The sequence below is a fragment of the Labrus bergylta genome, chromosome 14, assembly GCF_963930695.1.
Source record: "Labrus bergylta chromosome 14, fLabBer1.1, whole genome shotgun sequence".
In the NCBI taxonomy this organism is placed as follows: Eukaryota; Metazoa; Chordata; class Actinopteri; order Labriformes; family Labridae; genus Labrus; species Labrus bergylta.
The window spans coordinates 11,015,222-11,034,284 of record NC_089208.1 but is presented as its reverse complement, the minus strand read 5'-3'; the positions used below and the strand labels follow the sequence as shown (position 1 = coordinate 11,034,284).

The 19,063-nt window shown below is 39.1% G+C and overlaps 1 protein-coding gene across 1 annotated transcript; it reads right to left on the bottom strand.

The window, feature by feature from the left end:
• Positions 1–2,518: 2,518 nt before the first annotated feature.
• Positions 2,519–18,532, bottom strand: zc3h12b (zinc finger CCCH-type containing 12B). The gene is made up of 6 exons (XM_020630248.2): positions 18,470–18,532; positions 13,192–13,990; positions 12,935–13,074; positions 11,050–11,284; positions 10,323–10,429; positions 2,519–10,209 (listed from the first exon to the last, which is right to left on the bottom strand). Exons 2-6 carry the CDS (start codon positions 13,824–13,826, stop codon positions 8,780–8,782), a joined length of 2,547 nt encoding a protein of 848 aa, XP_020485904.1. The 5' UTR covers positions 13,827–13,990; positions 18,470–18,532; the 3' UTR covers positions 2,519–8,779.
• Positions 18,533–19,063: the final 531 nt, after the last annotated feature.

Genomic DNA, 19,063 nt, shown 5'->3' with positions numbered 1-19,063 from the left:
ATGTCACACATTCAATTAGTATTCAGCTCCTGTAGAAACAGTTACAATACAGTATTCGCCTTTCAAATTACTTTGTTCAACTTCTGGTTTATCACATACTGTCGGCCCCATTCACAACACAAAAAAGAAAGTAACAGCATATTCTTTCTGGTTAATTACTGTGGAAACACTTACAGCTGCTTGTGCTGTAAAGGAGAGGTTCAAAGCATTCAAGCACCGCTCCAACTTCAGATGGGCTGAACGCTAGTTTGCCCCTCACAGCGGTGGACTTTGGGTTGTTCTTAAAGTTATAGTTCATGGTAATAAAACTGCACTGTGACCCCATAGATCCTACTGAGAGAGAAAAGTCCTGGAAACCAATCACAATAGCTATGTTCTCTCTTTAATGTATCTTGCTCTATCTGTTAGAGATTTAGCTCTGCTTTATTGTCCCACAAAATGGTTTCACCCTCTAAACATTTTATTCAGTTTTGAACTTTATTTGTAAGGGACCATGTGCAATTAAAACATAAATGTAACCATTACTCAAATCATCCTGGGTCTTCATTGTACCACTTAATCCAGCATAATGTGTTGCTGTGTGTTTGTGTTTAATTCATGCTTTATGCCACATTTGTCAAGGAACGCTGCAAATTCTAGCTGCTCTGAAAAAAACTAACTTCCTGCTCTGCCACATCTTTAACTCATCTACGATAACACAATCACCTCTTTACCCTTACTTTATCCTTTCCTTATCCCCTGTTATGGCTTAATTAATCCTTTTTCTACTCTTGCTACATGTGTCCGAGTAAGGTCACTGGCTCTGGCCAGCATTTCACACAGTTTTCAGTGGATGTATCTGCTGTAGGTTTAGTATTTAACTCTCGAGTATTGAGTTAAACATACGTTTAGGTTAAACATTTTCCAGTCAAAATGTATTCAAAAATAAGAGAGTATGGTGTGAAATGTACACTCAAGCAGAATGACGACACAAAGAAATCCCCGGTGAACAGCTGGTGTGTTAACATTCCCAGAGAGAGCACTGCACAGAGACGTCACAATGTTGACTCATCCCCACACTCCCAGGGCAGGATGACCTCCCACACTCTACAAGCAATCCTCACTCAGTGATCGGCTCAGTGTGACAAATCAGAGGGGATATGGTGAATCCTTGGAGAAACGGTCAGTGCTGACCAAACGGTTGACTAAGAGTTAGCACTTAGTCAAAAAGAGGGCTGACCAGGACATTTCCAATCTTCTCCTAACATGATTTCACAGTGATCTGCAACAATGTCTCTGATTTGATTAATTTCACAGCATGTACTACCGTTTGTGTGGCATAAAAAATCCTTCCTGAAGACAGTATTGAGTCATTATCCAGGTTTTTTTTTTTGAGGAGGAATACCTGTTAGCTTTGTCTTGTTCAGTAAAACTTTTAATACTGAACCTTACTTTTTTAAGCTGACGGCCCTGTGGTTAAAGAGGTCATCTGTAATTCCATGTTGTCTCATGTCACTGTTTTTGAAGATTGGTGCTTTGAACACAGATAAATCATGTTGAAATAAAGGTTTTGTCACTTTTTGAAGGTTGAAGGAGCTTCAGTGGACCTAAATGTGTTAACACTGAAGAAGATAATGAAGAAGATTGTAAAAGGACTAAATGTACAAATCAGAAACGTCTGTCTGAGTGTGGTAATGACACATGCTCTGTGCTATTGCACCGTTTAACCAGCAGATAGTGTGATTGTGCTGTGTAACCTGTTGAACAGCCACAGCTGCAGTACAGTACATACAGAGAGGGGCTCTTATTTTGTCTAGGTTGTCTTAACACCGTTGTAAGGTTTTTTGGGAGATTTAGTCTGGGGATTTTTGTGCCTTTAATGAAGACATAGGACAGTGGATAGAGTCGGAAATCAGGAAGAGAGAGAGAGTGGGGAATGACATGCGGGAAAGGAGCCACAGGTGGGACACAAACCCGAGCCGCCCGCCTGGAGGACCACAGCCTCATACGTGGGGCGTGCGCACAACAACGACTGCGCCAACCAGCGCCCCACACTTACGTAATGTTTGACATGATCATTTCAAAGATACTTTCAAAACTTTCTGCTATAATTCTAGAAAACGGGACACAGCCAATGGGAGACAATAAGTGTCCTGTCCCCACCTGCAAACATTTGCATGTTTAAGAGCTGTCTGACTACATATTATTAATTGTATGTGTATGCTTAGTTGACTGCTGTCTTTTAATGTTACAGGGCTTTGGCTATATTGTCCAACTGCCCAAATAAACAACTGACACAGTTATAAGTTAACATATATTTCAATTCAATTTTTGTTATCGTAACCTAATAGTAACAACAAAGGCCTGAATGTTACACACTGCATGCAAGACAAGAGACTTATACATGAGATCTATTGGGTATATCCAAATATTTGAAAAAGGCAAATATTTCCTTATCTTTCTTTCACTTAGTTCATGACAATTTTTTTAAAAAATCAATTATTTCAGGTCTCATTCCAGTCGAGAAGAAAAAACACAGTTTGAACAGAATTTTGCTTTATTTAAGGAGATAAACACGTTTTGTCATTAAGACTTACATTTTGTTTGAGCCCACAGACCCAAAAATCCTCTATTTTTGTGCATTTTGGTCTATAAAAGCAATGCTTTCCACTCAGCATGGATAACAATACCACAGATCATCACAACACACAAAAAAAACTTGCTTTATATTTCCCTTTGTACATGGACAACACATCGGTCTACTCAAACAGCAGACCGTTACTACCTCAGAAATGTGACCACTGACTTTTCCAAGAATAGAAAACAACCAAATGAGTTATCCAAACTGTTTTGTGTGATTTGACCTGAGTATTTCACTGTATGTACTATTACCTGTATGTACAGTCATGTTCAAATGTGTGGACCTGTTGTTGTGGCTTTTTTAACACCAGCAAGTCAACTTTGACAAAATCATATGCTGTTAGAAACTGCAAGACTTCCAGGGGGTTCACCATTGTTGGACACAACACTGTGTGTGTGTTTGTGTCCATGTGTGTGTGTTGGTCATAGCATGTGACGTTACATGACATGTGTACATCAAAATTCACTTTGGTGTTGCTCATAGCCATTAGAAAAGTGATTCTGAACTGAAGTTAATACTCACTGACAACATCAGCATTTACATCTTTAAAAAAACACTTCTAATCCCCACTGGCCTCATACAGCAAAATTATGACCAAACCATTTGTGAATTATAGTAGAATAGATCACAATTCATGTCTTATTTGTTAACATAGTGTTAGTCCTTGAATCCAAAACTCAAGAGAATTTTTCGTTTATTAAACCGTCCTTTACAGCAAACACAAATCTGAGTAAAGCTATCACTATGTTTATCATTCAGTGTGTTTCATATACTGCTTGTTTTCTTCTTGTAGATCTGATAGGGTATGAGTTAGAATCATCTGGCAACAAGAGATCAGCCAATAACAGAACTCTGTATCATATTTTGAACTGTTTTTAACCGTCAGGCCATAAGCAGATTTGTGTTTGGTGTTAAGTTGCTCTAAATTCACACTGTGCAAAGAAAATAATCATGTTTGACGAAGCCACCCAAGAAGAACTTTGGCATGTTTTATTAGGCAAAATAGTTTCAAAAATATTGAAATTCCCATTAAAATAGCATAAAGCAGACATGTCAAATTCAGAGTAAATAGATGCACTTAACCAAGGTGCACGGGTTACAACACAGAAATAATCTAAGTATTAGAACAACTGAAGTAACTCTCACATTTACAGAACTCTTTCTATATGTACACACACACACACGTGTGACTATTTACAGGGAGGACATGATGCTTACAGCTGTACACAGGGTATCTGTGCACTTTGAAATAGCATAAATGTCCCTGTAAGTTTACTACTGTACCCAGTAAGAATTAGTTCATACCAATGGGCTACTCCCTGTGACACACAGTGTCACAAACATTACGGCATTGATCCCCCCACCCCACCCCCTCATTATTTAAATAAACTTTTTTTCATATTATACATTTCATATTTTGTTACATTCAAGGTATAGATACAATTTGTATCAACAAGCAAAAGTCAATTCTAGACATTTGTGGCTTAGTTGTTTGCGGCACAAAGGGAGGACGGGGACTATGAAACAACCTTCTGGTCTTAAGTGTCACCTTTGAGAATAACAGCACAACACTGGATTGGTACATTTAAATGATTTTGTTGTGATAGCGAGTAATTTATTTTTGGCCTGGAAATGTCATTCACCCAGTGAACAGAGATCATTATGAAAATAGTCTTTAGAGCAAGCACAGTCTTTAGATACCTCTAATATAGAATGTAGTAAGTAAAGAAAGAATCAATTAAAGCCATAGCGACCGTCATTCTTTTTTCCTCTTCCCTTTTAGTCCGGTGTGAAAATGTCCAGATGGAACTTGTGAAAACAACACAGGCTAACCTTTAAGATAAGAGCAGCATCCCACAATCGTTTTTCAGCATTTTGGACCCACATTTAAAAGCCACTAGGCTTTCAATGAGGATTTGCTCTGATACTTGTCAGGCCCACATTGTCCATGAGTGCATTTTATCTTATTACAGACAAGTGGCTGCTAGGTGGCACTCTGCCAGAAATAGGAACACACATGCTTGAGCCATGTCAGCAGCTAAAATTAAATCATGTGTGTACGCCTTTATGAAAACAAACTAATCGAGTTTAAAGGACTCTGTTACAGGATCTAGTAAAGATTTAAAAAAATGTTTAATATAAATCTTATGGTGGTAATTATTTTTCAAACAGAACAAAGTCATTTTATTTTGAGTTCATCTGGGTGACTGACTATTCCAGTGTTATCGATCTAATTAAGACACACACCCATACAATTTAAGCTATTTTAATTCACAACACTTGTGATCCTAATTTAGCCTCTGATCAACAGATGGGTTCACATTATTACTTTTAGATTTGTGTTTTCCATCAGGGTATGTAGTACTTCATGGACCAAGATTTTTTGATGACAACTCAACCTTCCCAAGGAAAAAGGACGGCACGCAAACTTTGAGCCAAATGCCAGAAACAACCTTGACAGCAGCCTTGCAATCTGATTGTTTCACATGTAGAAACATTAGGCAGTTTGTTTCACCTTCTCATGAACAGACAGCCGGCCTTAAGTGGCCTTGTCTTTTTTCATGAAAAACAAAGTCAGCAAAACCCAAAATTCTTTTGGGCAAAACACATTCAAATGTTTTTTTTTTTTTTTCTTTAAGTCTGCTCATATTACATGGTTGTACCTAAACATTATAAAGAAATAACTTTTGATGCACCACCAATGAGACATAGTCAGAATAAACTCTGTTAAAAAGGAATACACTCAGTTAAAAAATGTGCATTACACTTTTCTTTGATAGCATAAAGAATTTCCCAAATAAAACGATTAAAAGTCCGATCTGTTTAAATGCTGCATTCACTGTCAAGGTGAGCCAAACTTTCTGTGCTTTTAATCGTATATTTTTTAAAACACTATGACTACAACTCTCTCTCCTAATCCACTTTTGTTTTACAAGGTTAGGCCTGAATATCCTGCATCCTTAAAATAAGTGGCATTTCCCTTTAAAAAAAACACGAACACATGAAACTGCTATCAGGGTTGGCTTTACATGGTGCAAACAGCTTTCACTTGGCCCTGAGGGTGGGAGAAGAGAAAAGGAAATGGACTATTACCATCAAGGGTGGTCATCCTCATAGGAACATACATGTGCTCCTATCAGTTGATAAGAACTAGTTTTGACCTTACGACCTTGGCAACTTACTATAGGTCATAAGTATATCAAGGCAACCATCCACCCATCCATAAGCACAATTTACAAGGTCTAATCATTGGCTCAATAACGGCCAGAAAATTCACCTATTGTGAAAATGTTAAGCCTTTTAGTCTTTAAGGATTTTAACGGCCTTCATGAAGTCCAATTCACTGATAACTTTCTTTGACTAAAGCTGCATCACGTAAAGCCACTCTATGAGCTCAGTTTTAGAGAACTCAAGGTGAATAACAAGCATTTACACAAAAAGTACAGCTTTGCAATGCCATCGTAGCGTTTCAGATGTACATAACTTACTTTAAGATACTACATGTTACATGTAGAGTTTTCACAAAATATATCATTAATAAATCAAAGTACTCTTGCCAATAACTACTGGGTTTTTGGCAGGACAAGACTGAAAATTAGAAAGTTGAAAGCATCCTGAGAGCAATGTGCTGCAAGGCACAGCCAAACCCTTTTCATGATCCTTGGAGGCTGGCTGCATGCATACATACGAACAGTACATCTGTATGTGAGCAATACAGCCTCCCATAAAACGCCATTCAGAATATAATGCCTCCAGTATGCCAACTAGCGTTCACGTCATTTTGGAAATCTATTAATCAAATTAAGGAAAAACCCCAAAATGCGTCGTGTATTTAACTCACTCAGAGGTCTAACTGTTACAGCCAGAATCCTTTGACTTAATCTGACAAATGTCTCATCAGGTACATATTCAGCCTGTTGCAGAATTCTTTGTGCAAACATTTAAACAGTGTTGGTTAGCACTGTTTCCACCTCTAATAGTACATTTCCACAATGTGTCTCGACTCAACCACACTACAGCTCGCTGAGGTCAATTCTTAAAGTTTCACTACATTTATATGCACCAAAGAAACTGTGTGAAATCAGTTGAAGACACTGAATTGTCTCACTAGTTTAGATCAATGCCTGAATTCTTCAAATCAATACAGTTGACACAATTTAAATGGTCAAATTCCTCCGAGTTGACAAAGTGTCTCTTAAAATCTGAAACTGATCAGGGAACGTAGTTCTCACAGCGACAAAAGCTGGAAATCATCAAAGGACTTGGGTGCATATAAAAGTAGGCTCTGAAAGAAACTTGACCTGCTCCTTCAAATAAACTGCTCCACTGACAACATGAGGGAGTCCATTAGAGAGCCTGTTTCAAACAAAGATGCTTTGAATACTTTTACAAACAAAGACGTATACTGATAGGGAAACCCTGGATGTAGCATCCAATCAAATCAGATAGGTAACTGTATAGTGTAAAATAGGAAATAATCCAAACACATGTTCATTTGTAATATAATCCCATCACTTCGGCAAACCGTTAACGTAAATTAATGTAGAATACTGACACTATATAAATTCTTTTTTTGGCATTATTTAGCAGCTTATAAATGACTCTGAAATAATGGCTTTTGTGTGATTATATGTACATAGAAATGTGCACGTTTACAAGTCAAATCTCTTGTTTGGCTTGCTTTGTGCACTGTCAAATTCTACCAAAATAGTAGCTTTGTTAAGTGAGGCTGAGAAAATATATCTCTTTAGATACTGAGATAGTGCTTTACATTTGAAAAAACGTGGCTTCAATGACGAAGACTTTCATTGAAACCCATCAGACAACGACTAAAGCGTGAGGTCATTCAGATATAAGGCCATTAAATGTCATTGATCATGCTGTGAGGTATGTGGCTACCTCCCTTTTTACTTATCTTTAAAATTAATGCACAAAAAGTCACAAGAATTATATACAGCAGAGGCAGATCTAAGCATGGTTATCTATAGTTCCCCTGAACCCGAAACACTATAGATGCATTTTATAACACGTTCACAGGACCTGAACAAGATGTACACAATGAACTAATCTTAATCTACTCTTCTTACATCAGGCAAGTGTGAGAGAATTTGTCAAGATCACTTCCAATCTGCACTGTGTTGCCATGTAATCTAAACCATTATCTTCGAACCACACCCCGGTATGCCCTATATTTCATATCAAGTTTTATCCAATAATGACACTTTTTATTTGTAAAATTCCCTTAACTATATCAGTGGTGTTATTACTGCTCGCCCTGTGTCAGACATAAAGCTTAACTACTGCTTCCGATTAGCAAGCTGGCATCACTTGCCTGCAGCAGCAACTATTCCACATTATCAAATTTGAGATTGCCGTTAAGTAAAGAAACACTACACACAAAAGCTTAAAATGCTTATTAAAGACGCTTAATAACTCACTAGCCAGGCCAGCAAAATTACAAAGTGACACTTTATAAGTCATTGTCTTTCTCTGAGAAACACTTTTAGATCACACATGCTGACAAGGTTACACTCTCTCGTCCCACTGATGCAAATATTAAAATGACTAAAAGGCAAGTAGCACATTCCTTGTTAAGCTATACCAGTCTATTTTGGGCAACACTGGTAATGACTTTGGCAAGGTTGTTGCTAAAGTTAACAGATAGTCACCAGCTGATTTTACTTTGGGGCTCCATAAAGATTGTTCATCAATCAAATATAAACAATGACTCACCTATATTTGATCTGATATTCAACAGTCATGCTAAATGTTTGCAGACTTCTATAAATATTTTAAATAAGGTTTCACAAAAGTTCTGTTGGTCATAAATTTGGTACCATGCAGCTCCTGCTCAGGTTGTATGAATGTGTTATGAAATTGTTTTCTTTTAAGGTTGTACCTCACTTTAACTGCACAAAACTTCATATAAAACTGCAGCTTTCTTTTGTGAAACATCTTACAATTAAAGATAAACTTTCTCCATACTGATTACTTCTATCTCAACTTAATGATACAAAATGTTCCACCCGACACATTTAAAATAAACTCCTGAGGGCAGATGTTGCACATGCAGCAACATTACACAAGTGCCTGTCTTTGCATCAAAAAACATCTGTATTTCCTTTGTCATATCCCATCTATGTAAATAAGATTAAAAGCTCAATGGCATGACCTCAGTTTTGTAACAATGACAGCAGCGAGTTGTTGTGGATCTGTCAAATGAGGGTTCTTCTCCATTACTGAATGGACTACGTAAGCAGGAAAGATGTTACAAAGGTTCCGATATGTTTGGTACTGGTGGTCTGGGATGACGTACCGCTCCTGGTGTTCAGCTGCAGATGGCATCTCCCATGGTGAGTTCCAGATTTGTTCCATTTTTTCTGGCATGCTCCGGACCATCACCCGCTCACAACATGGCATCAGGCTGTTACTCAATGGATATGAATGATATCCATAGGACTCATTACCACATGGCAGAGGGTCCCAGCTGGCGTGCTGCTCACGGCACAGTGGTGGTCTCCTCTGTCTCATTGGGTTGCTATCATATAGCCTTGAGTCTGATATGCTGTCCATACGAGTCATGCCAAGAGACCGTGTGGGCTGTGAGGACAGAGGTGGGAGGACATTCTGAGCGAGGGGATAGTCTCCAGGACAGCTGGACCTGGCTCCCACTGCAACATGCTGGATATGGGGTGCCAGATGAGATCCAGACTGCTGCTTACGGGGGCCCTGTTTGGGTTCCTCTTGTCCGTAACTTTGAACTCTAGTCAGCGCTTCATGACGAAAGCCATGGGAGAATGCTTGCATCCTAGCTTGTGCGTTAGACTGCTGCTGCCCCTTCATGCTCTCCTCCAAGCTACTGTCCACCGAACTTGGGTAAAGGTCAGCGTAAGAGGAAAACGAGTCGCTGTTCGAATGGCTGAGACAGGATTCAGGGCAGTGGCTGGGATTTCTCTGATACACACCATGCTCGTGCTCCATGCTACAGAAACTGTCAACATTGTGCATGCTGCTCATGCTCATGTTTGAAAAATCACTGTGTAGCGAATAATAGCCATGGTCGCTAACTGAGTCATACTTTGGAAACTGTTCACCGTATGTAACAGAGGCGCCATGACTGTTTGTAACTAAAATAGGAGGGTACTGTACACTAGACATGTGCTCCAGAGAACTGTGGGAGAACTGCAGAGAACCTGGCACCGGGCTGCTGGCTGATCTTGTGTTCAAGGCACCAGCTGCATGGCTCTTGACAGGCTGCATGGTGGGCACACTGAGAGCGGACACAAGGGAAGGCACTGAATTTGTCTCAGACTTCCGAGCAGCGGACAGTGCCTCAGGAGGTTCACAGGCCACTGAGCGAATACTTGGGTCAGATTGGCGTTTGGGTGCCACACGCTTGGCCTCAGAGTTCATGTCCCCCTTAACAGTTGCTGGACCAGTACCGCACTTAGCTAAAGCCCCCTCACTCATTGTCTTCACCGCAGACAATTTGGCAAAGGCCCGTAGTTCATCGGCCACCGACCTCTGTGGCTGGTTGACACGCTCAGGATGATAGTACTTGCACTTGTGTCCATATGTGCACTTTTTCCCTTGTTTAAAGAACGAGTAGATCAAGTCAATTAAATGATACAATTACAGTAAAGTCTGATGCAAAAATACAACATTCTTCCGATACTTTGAAATTGACATTTAGAGAACTTACCATAGGGGCAAGGTTGTTTTTTGTGCTCTGGAACGACAGGGCGCTTGCGGAGGAAATTTTCTAAGCTTGGACCATGTCTTCCCAAAGGATCATCAGGGGGCATAAACCTATTGAAAACAAAGATTCAACATTTTAATTTTCTAGTGTTAGAGTATTTATTTTCAGCACATAAAGTACCTGACATAAACAGAAATACTAACCTGTTTTCCCAATAATGACTTAATATGACAATATTTAGAATTTTAACACTAAAATATCTTTATCAATAAAAAATTGACTAAACCTATGTTATATGTTTTTTGTTGTTGAGGACTTACATTACCGCAATATTTCCAACAGTTATGTAAGCCATAGAAATCTGTAATTTTATAGTTGTAACTGGACGTGTTTATAGTTGCCGTGGAAACACGGGATATTACGTCAAAGACCGCCGCAGGAAGCGGGAATTGCTATTGAAAGCTGCCATATTGTTTCTGTGTGTGCTGCTGTGATAAAAACGTCATGTTAATTACACTTGATACATCGTCTGTAAACACAGTCTCTTCCTCTAAAAAATGTTTCGCATCAAACACCATTTATAATAGTAGCCTTGATTTAAAAAACATTTTCATGTCGTGGAGGAGGTTTGGTATTTTTCAACCAAATCAACATGGCTCCATGCATCGAGTAAAGATCCCTAGATTTTTACATTATTCATCAGCCAAAAGAACGCATTATGGTTTCTTACTTGTCATTGACAAAAGAGTACATGAGGAGACGCTCTTCTATGAACTTCTTCCACTCTGGCTTCTCATTTTGCAAGTCTCTGTAGTTGTCATTTGACACAATAATTCCATCAGAATCATAAGCCAGCTTCACTATGAAGCGATCATCATAGCACACCACTCTCCTGCCTTGAACCCTCCGAGATGGGGTGAAAACCAGGATCTTTTCTTTTTCCAGTTTGCGTAGTATTTCCTGATCTGAAAGAGAAGTTTTGAGTAAGTATTAAACTATATCACCACTACCAAACCCATATCATAACAAATCTTTAAGAATAACAGTGGACACTGATGAACATTAAGTTGCAACTCTAAGTCCTTAAAGGGATACTTCACCCATTTGCATTAAGCTTTGTATCATTAGAAACCTGCTAGTATTTTTGAATGGTCGTGCATCCCTCCCTCATTTTCCCATGAGATGGGAAATCTTTGTATTTTTAAGTCTGAAAAGGAGCTTCCAGTGACGCAAAATGACGATGCATCACTGGAAGCTGTTGCGGTTAGCGGGGTGAAACTACAACGCTAGTTCCTCAAATTTTCGACCACTGAAGCTACAGACAAATCACAGATCAGTGGGTGGGAACTCACTCCCAGAATCAAAACTTAACGTCCGCCATATTGATTGGAAGCTATGCTAACAGGCTCTATGGAGAAAGCTGATAATGGCAAAAAAATATAAATATAGCGGCGAGATGGTTGCTGCCGGCAGGCCGGTCTTGTGTTTTGGCCGCTAGCTGCTGGCCGCTGGCCGCCGTGACACAAGACCGGCCTGTCGGCAGCAACCGTCTCGCAGCTATATTGCTATATTGCTATATTGCTGGCCGCTGCCAGCTCAGCAGTCGAGACATAAGGCCTGCCTCTCGGCGGCGGTGAGGAGTGAGGTGTTTTTATTATTATATTTCTACTGCTATACTGTATATTTTGGAGAAACTGTTAACGATCAAATTTCCCTCTGGGATTAATAAAGTATTTCTGATTCTGAAATAGAGGACCTTAGTGGGAGTGGCCTGCGGTGCTGTGCATTCTGGGATTTGGTGTCTTTCATCCACATGAGCCAAAAAGACACTTTCTGCCTTTTCACAGCCAAGAAGGCACCAACTTCATTTCTTTCACATTTCTACTACATATATGATACAATGTCAATACAGATTCATGTTTCAATGGGTGAAGTAGCCCTTTAAAAGTTTGAATGTTGTGTAAAATGTTAATGAAAAAACAGAGCATGATGGTATATGACAAACATTGAAGTTCCATACATGATAGAAAATAGAAGAGTGAAAACACCTCAAATGTTGAAAATGACTTTTTCATTATTTTGGGGGGAATTAAATACCCGTTTTGAATTTGGTGCCAGAAATACATTTCAGAAAGTTGGGACAGAGTCGTGTAAGCCTCTCTGTTGCATCACTTTTTTCCTTTAACAACACTTTGTAATGAAGATAACTTCATGTGCTGCACAAAAATACACCAGAATTTAAGAAATTGTCCCTCAAACTGTACTGTGGGAGGACCCCCAGGTTCCAACAAACATCATTTAATTTGATACAACTTTGCTGTAACCCTGTAATCCAACCCATTAGCTTCCATGTTGTATTGAATTTAATTTTGATATCCTTTCCTCAATGTTACAATTAAAGGAATTCCTGAAATACATTGCTTGTGAACAAGTGTTTGGTTAAACCAGTGTGCACAGGAGACATGCACATGTGTGTGCACATGGTAAGAAAGGTACCACCTTCAGCCTAATTTTCAGCCAGGAAAAAAACCTTTCAGTCCTCTTAACATGTTAATTAATATCTGACAATGTCCTATACTAATAAAATATCAGTTTTGTAAAAATTGCTTTTCTACCCGTGATGAGGGCATCAGGCCTTGACTGCTCCTTTCTCCATGCGGGAACAAATACGGTGATGTCTTTGTGTCCTTTTTCCAAGAACCATTCAACAGCAAGTTGGATACCACGGCAAGAGAAAACCTCTTTGTTTCCATGACTAGAAAATGAAACATCGTATTATAAGATGAAGTTAAAAAGAAATAAACGTTTTCACAACTTTCTTTATAAAAACACGGGGAAATCAAATATGGATGCATGTTTGTTTGTGTTTTACCTCATGGCCACATTTGAACCATCGATGACGATAGGCCTGAGGTTATCATACGTATCCACAGAGTCATCTTCCACTGAGACCTCTGGACTAACAGTCTCTTTAACACAGGGGGGACGGGATGTTGATGTTGCTGTACTGCTGCAAGGTTGACTTTCAGGCTCCACTTTGTTTCCAAGTCTCACTAACTCAGCAAGAACGTCGTTAATAAGTGCAGCAGCCCCCAACTTGTTGAGCACCGTCTCCACCTGCTCTCCAGAATAGCCCAACTTCAAAGCAAAGTCCATCTTGGTCTGGTACTCTTTATCGCTGGCAGGTTTGACCCCTGGTCCTGTGCTGCTCTCATCCTCACGGAAATCCTGCAAAGTGCTACTCTGGGAAAAACTGGGCCGGTCGAGGCATGGAGAGCGACAGAGCTGTCGGTGGGGCTTCGTGACAGCCAAAGGCTCCCTCTTCTTACATCTGATGCTGCTGCTCACCTGAGTCCTCTGCTGTTGCTGATCTTCTGATTCGCTGTCTGAGCTGCTTCCATCCTCAGAATCGTCAGTGCCATGCTGTGCCTCACTTGAGTCAATGTTCTCCTCCCTCCATGGGTGTTTTTCCATTTTGAGCTTCTCCACCGTTGACCATACTGTCATCAGGTTTGTCTGGACATCTCAGATTTCCACTCCATGCTTCCTCACCTCCACCTCAACCAAGGAATCATACTCAATGCTGGCCTTGAGCACTACAGGCTCTGAGTGTGGAGCTTAAGTAACCACGTCTCCCTTATATGAGCAGGAAATGATCAAACAATTAAGTCCTGAAAAAAAGCCAAAACACAAGGGGAAGTTTCTTTTAGATTTAGATTAGAGGCATGTACATTAGAAGCATGAACTTGTTAAACTGTACTTGGGATAGAAAGAAAATAGAAGAGTCTTAGAGAATAAAACATTTCAGTGCAGCAGTTTGTTAGCATGCAAAATCAGTCATCATTAAAACTACACATTTAACCTTTAGCATTTGTGAAAGCATATTTTTCCTCTTATTTCAGCACTCCTGCCTAGTTAATATTGACTTGTTATCCCTCTTGGAGCTTAAGAAAAGACTTCGTGTTCAGTGAGTTTGCTGTAAAAAGACTTTTTTGGCAGAACAAAAATCAGTGCAAGCCCACTTAAGAGTTTAGAGTTCGGGGCCTTGCCACACCTTTGGTCCCCCCAACTTTCTCTATAGTTGTTTATTCAAATACAAATCTAAGGGTTACACAGCAGAGTCTTGTCATGAACCTAAATTTGCATTGTTTCTGTCAAATGGCGCAACAATTTTGTGGATGAGCCAAAATAAAAATGTCTTACAAACACAACCAAAAGAAAAGTGATTAAAAATATAATTTATTCTGCTAGACCATTAAATTCTCCACCTGTAAGAAACACTACCTGGGTGAAGTGACAAGATTAGTCAGATGAATGGAACAGGTTAGTCACCTACACAAATTAACAAATGACCAACCCAGCAGTGCAGGCAAAGGACTCAGAGGATGGGAATAGGTATGATCTCTCGGAGTTTTGGTGTTAGTGGTTTGCAAACCAATCAAGCCTAGTTGTTTGTTTGATTGGCATGTGTGCAGACTATAATTTTTTATCTGATTGTCACTCCTGTTGTAAAATGTCAGACCCTCATCATTGCAAACCAACGATTCTTTAAAAGTCACAACTAAGGATTTGCTCAAAGCTGTAAACTACAATACACTGCACATTCAAACTTTAAACAGCATCTACTGCAGACACAATATTAGAGTTGTTTGTCCTAGGTGTTGTTGGTATGCAGCAAGAGATTAACCTAAAACCCTGGAAAAAAAAAAGTTTAATATTCACTAATGCTAAGTGGAAATAGCATCAGCTTGTGAATATTACATAATTTATCCTGGTACTTTCTCACAAAAAGACAGGGGTTTCAATTTGAAAATTTGATGACGATGATCCTTCATTTTAAATTATCATAGTCAAAAGCAGAAATTGACAATTCTCTGTCTTTTATTCTGTCCCTTTCCACCTATTAGTGCATGTGTAAAAGAAAAAAACGCTTCAGAGATTCGAAGAGTAACACAATGGTGACCTGCAGTTACCCTTTATAAAAACACTGTGGTCATGTTTTATGCCCATGATTGTGTGCTGCTTCATGTAATAACATATTTATATCATGGTTATTGTTTTAGGGCTTTTTTACTTTACATCAGCAATATTCTGTACAATAGCCTTCTGCTCATATTTTAAGTCGTATTTCTAATATGTATCCTAATAGTGGTAAATTAGTATTTACGAAAATGAATATATTTATTTAACCATCAGTGCTTCAAAACATATATTCAAAAATAACTCAAATGGCAACATGAACTTACAGTTGAAGTCACATTGTTTGCTGATTTGTTGAATTACACCTCTACAACGAAGAAATCCACACAATCAAAATAGAACCTTGCCACAGATATTTATGTGCTTGTTGATTAAATATAAAAAATACAGACAAAGTCTTCCCCCAGCGTCCCTTTCTCTCAGGCTTACAAGTTTAAATTGAATCTCCTGTCACCCTGCACAAATGGTGTTAATGTACTGCAGAACAATGCTTGCTCCTATGAGCACAAACGCTCTTGTGGCGTCGTAAGCAGCATCCAATGCAGACACATACAAGGTAAGAACGAGAGTTAAACCTGAGACAAAGTGTGGGCTGAACAGAGTATCCCTGTGCCTCTAGCCTTCTGACAGACAATCTAAATTGAACAGTATTCCTTAGGGAACAAATCTGTTTTATGGTAAAGAAGAGGAGGGTTTAGGGGAGTCTGCAGTCCGAACTCTAAGTGTACATATGTACGCATGGTTATTAGTAATCATACAATCTGAATAACCAGTACATTAATGAAGAGACACACTAGACTGCACTGCACTTTCCCTCAGTCTTGCAGTGCAGAATACAGCAGGCTGCGAGCTTCAAGAGGCGCAGCCCATGATGTGAGTTGCTTAGCAACACAGCCTTGTCATCAGCTAACTCCTTTTTACCAGTCACGACTAACCCAAACACAGCTCATCATCTCTCTTCAGGCAGTCAGTAAATGCAGAACACTTACAGCTATACTACAACTCTACACTAAAACTCTTGAGGCAGCATATTAGTAATAACAAGATTACATTACTTGAGCCTATATCAATTCTGAGCAATGAGAATTACAAAAAAAATAAAAAATGTTAATCTGGATTGTTATATGTTTGTAGAAAACAAATGATGGCCAATATATTGGGTGGGATTTCTCATTCAAATGGTTGGTTAATGTTCTGAAACTGCTAATATTTCACAAACAACTCATTCTTATGGTAATAAACAAGACTGATCTTCATGGAAGACCTTGAAGGTTAATAGACATTTTGAGGGTGATGGCTTACAGAATCAGTTGTGCACAATGTATCATTGCTGATCACAACTTGCATGACCACATCAATACATGTTTAAGAGAGTCGAACAGATCCTCTCCCTCCCACCTCCAGAGTCGCAGGCTTGGACTCAGCAAGGCCTCTAGACTATCTTTGCACATGCACAGGCTCATGTAGTTCTGTTTCATAGCAACAAGTGAAGCAGGGCCCTGAAGCCATCTTTTACATTGCTGACCATACAAAATGCCCATCAGGATAAATACAGGGATAAACTGCACTATGGCCAGTGTAGGTTGAATGTTTGAATGTACCACTTAGCTAGTCAAACATTTTGAAGTTAAAAAGACTGAAAAAAATGTACGATGAAATGCAGCATCCACTGTACAGCGATGACAGAATGGAAAACAGAAAAACAGAAGAAGAAAGGGATCAGCAACATATGTTGCAATGACACACTGGTTATTTTACACATTTCAAATCTCATCAGCCTGCTCAAGCTGGTCAACACAAAACTCTTAAGACTACATTTAGGTTTTGCTTGGTTGATTGTGTGCCAAGTGACATTTAGCTGTTACTTACGGGACAAACAAAAAAAACTACAGCAGAACATCACTTCCATCTGTTTTCATCATTTTAAAATCCTTTATCTGTTATTTTTGTGGGTACATGGGTGATTACTTATCTCATTATCTATTGTATAGATTAACAAACAGTACAATAACCCCAACTCAAAAAAAGCAATGCTCCACACCACAAATACAGACAATAAAGGTGATTTCTTTAAAAACATCTGTATGAATAAACACATAGAGGTACCTATAGGGGGTATGCCTATAATTTGACTAATTATTTCCAAGTCTTTAAAATATATTTTGTCTGCTTCTACTTCAATAGTTTAAAAAGTGTGTCTCATTAATTTGTTGGGTGATTTTAAAGTTGTACTTTACCCTTATAGAAGGATCTACATTGTGTGCCAACAACTTAAAATTATTCAAAGACAGTTTGGGAAAATGAAAACCAATCAGCTTTAAGATATTTAGTTTGTAAAAGGTGAAGTGGGCAATGAAACTGTTATTTACTAGTCACAGTTTAGTCTTGACTATACAGCAAACCAAATGAATGTGCACACCAAAATTGAAACACAAAGTTGGTCCCGGTGTCAGTGAAAATACAGGAAAGCTTCTCAAGTGTTGAAATAAGTTAGTGTGGTCGTAAACTAACTAAACTAACTAGTTGACACGTCTCTCTAAGAGGTTAACATCAATAGGCAGCATCATGCTGAGAGAGACGAAATGGTGGAAGGTTAAACAATATGACAAACAACAAAAAAAAAACTGTCCTACTTACATTACACTTCTTCGAATACTGTATTAACACTACGACTGCACAAGGCGTCACCTTTGAGGTCAGGTGTATTTAAGAGATACCTGCTTTGACATCGTCTCGACACAGTTAGCACACGAGCTAACGTTTACCGTTACTTAGCTGAAGAGTCAACATTTAGCTACACAAACTCACCGGCCTACTTCGGTTTATCTTGTTTGTCCACGGTTTGGAAAGATGTTACTGCATGCAAAACGCTGACTGCCCAGTTGTCAGGCAACTTAGTTATCTTTTACTGGTATTAATTGTATCAGGGCTAGTGATTACAGCCAACTCAAGAGGCTCTACAGGCTAACTTAAGCGTCAGCTAATATAGTTAGCTTTAGCTGCTGACAGTGTGCTAACGTTTTGCCGGAATACTACAGTAACTTGACATAAAAGTTGACGTTTATTTAAAAATATAGACAGATGTTAAATCGACGCAACACGACATGGATCGCAACATAATCTGCACGTATAACATTGCCATCGTTGACTTCAAACGTTGCCCATCTCACCTTATTGCTGTCATCCTCCTCGCCACTAACAGTTATGTTTTGCTGCCATTGGCGCTGTCGCAGTTTGGTCCGGGTTGCCAGATAACGTGAAGGAAACAAGTAATGTTAGCTCCGAAAACACGGCGGGGTCATTAGGAGCGTTTATCTTTTACTTGTTTCTGCCAGGCCGGCGTCTACTTCATAATGCTCTCTTCGTGACTTGTCACGATAGTTTGATGACCTGCGTGAATAATGGCTTCTGAAAATAAGAGACATGACTCAGGAACAATAAGCTTTGCCAAAAAAAAAAAAAAAAAAAAGTGAAAAAATAATTCAAGAAAATAATTAAAGTAAATCATTCAAATGGGACTGACTCATTGTGTACTTTTGTTTCAGACCAAAAAAAGTAAAACTCCCTGTTTTAGGGGCATTGAGGGTCAATTTAGTGTTGTTTGATTCAGTTTTGGACATGTTAACAAAGGCAGGTGAATACTTGGCTAAGTAATACACAACGTGGAAAGTGCAATACGAGGCAATCAGCAAAACAGTCCTGGATCTGAACTAGATTACGACTTGATATTTTTATCTTGGCTGCTGTGAACCTGAAACTGTCCG

Bases quoted from the DNA above. Each gene is read 5' to 3' on its own strand.
- zc3h12b (XM_020630248.2), bottom strand. From the start codon at position 13,826: ATGACAGTATGGTCAACGGTGGAGAAGCTCAAAATGGAAAAACACCCA. The intron at 11,285-12,934 runs GTAGAAAAGCAA...CTTCTCTTTCAG, and splicing joins GCCTGATGCCCTCATCACGG to ATCAGGAAATACTACGCAAA. The intron at 10,430-11,049 runs GTAAGAAACCAT...TGTTTTCAATAG, and splicing joins TACTCTTTTGTCAATGACAA to GTTTATGCCCCCTGATGATC.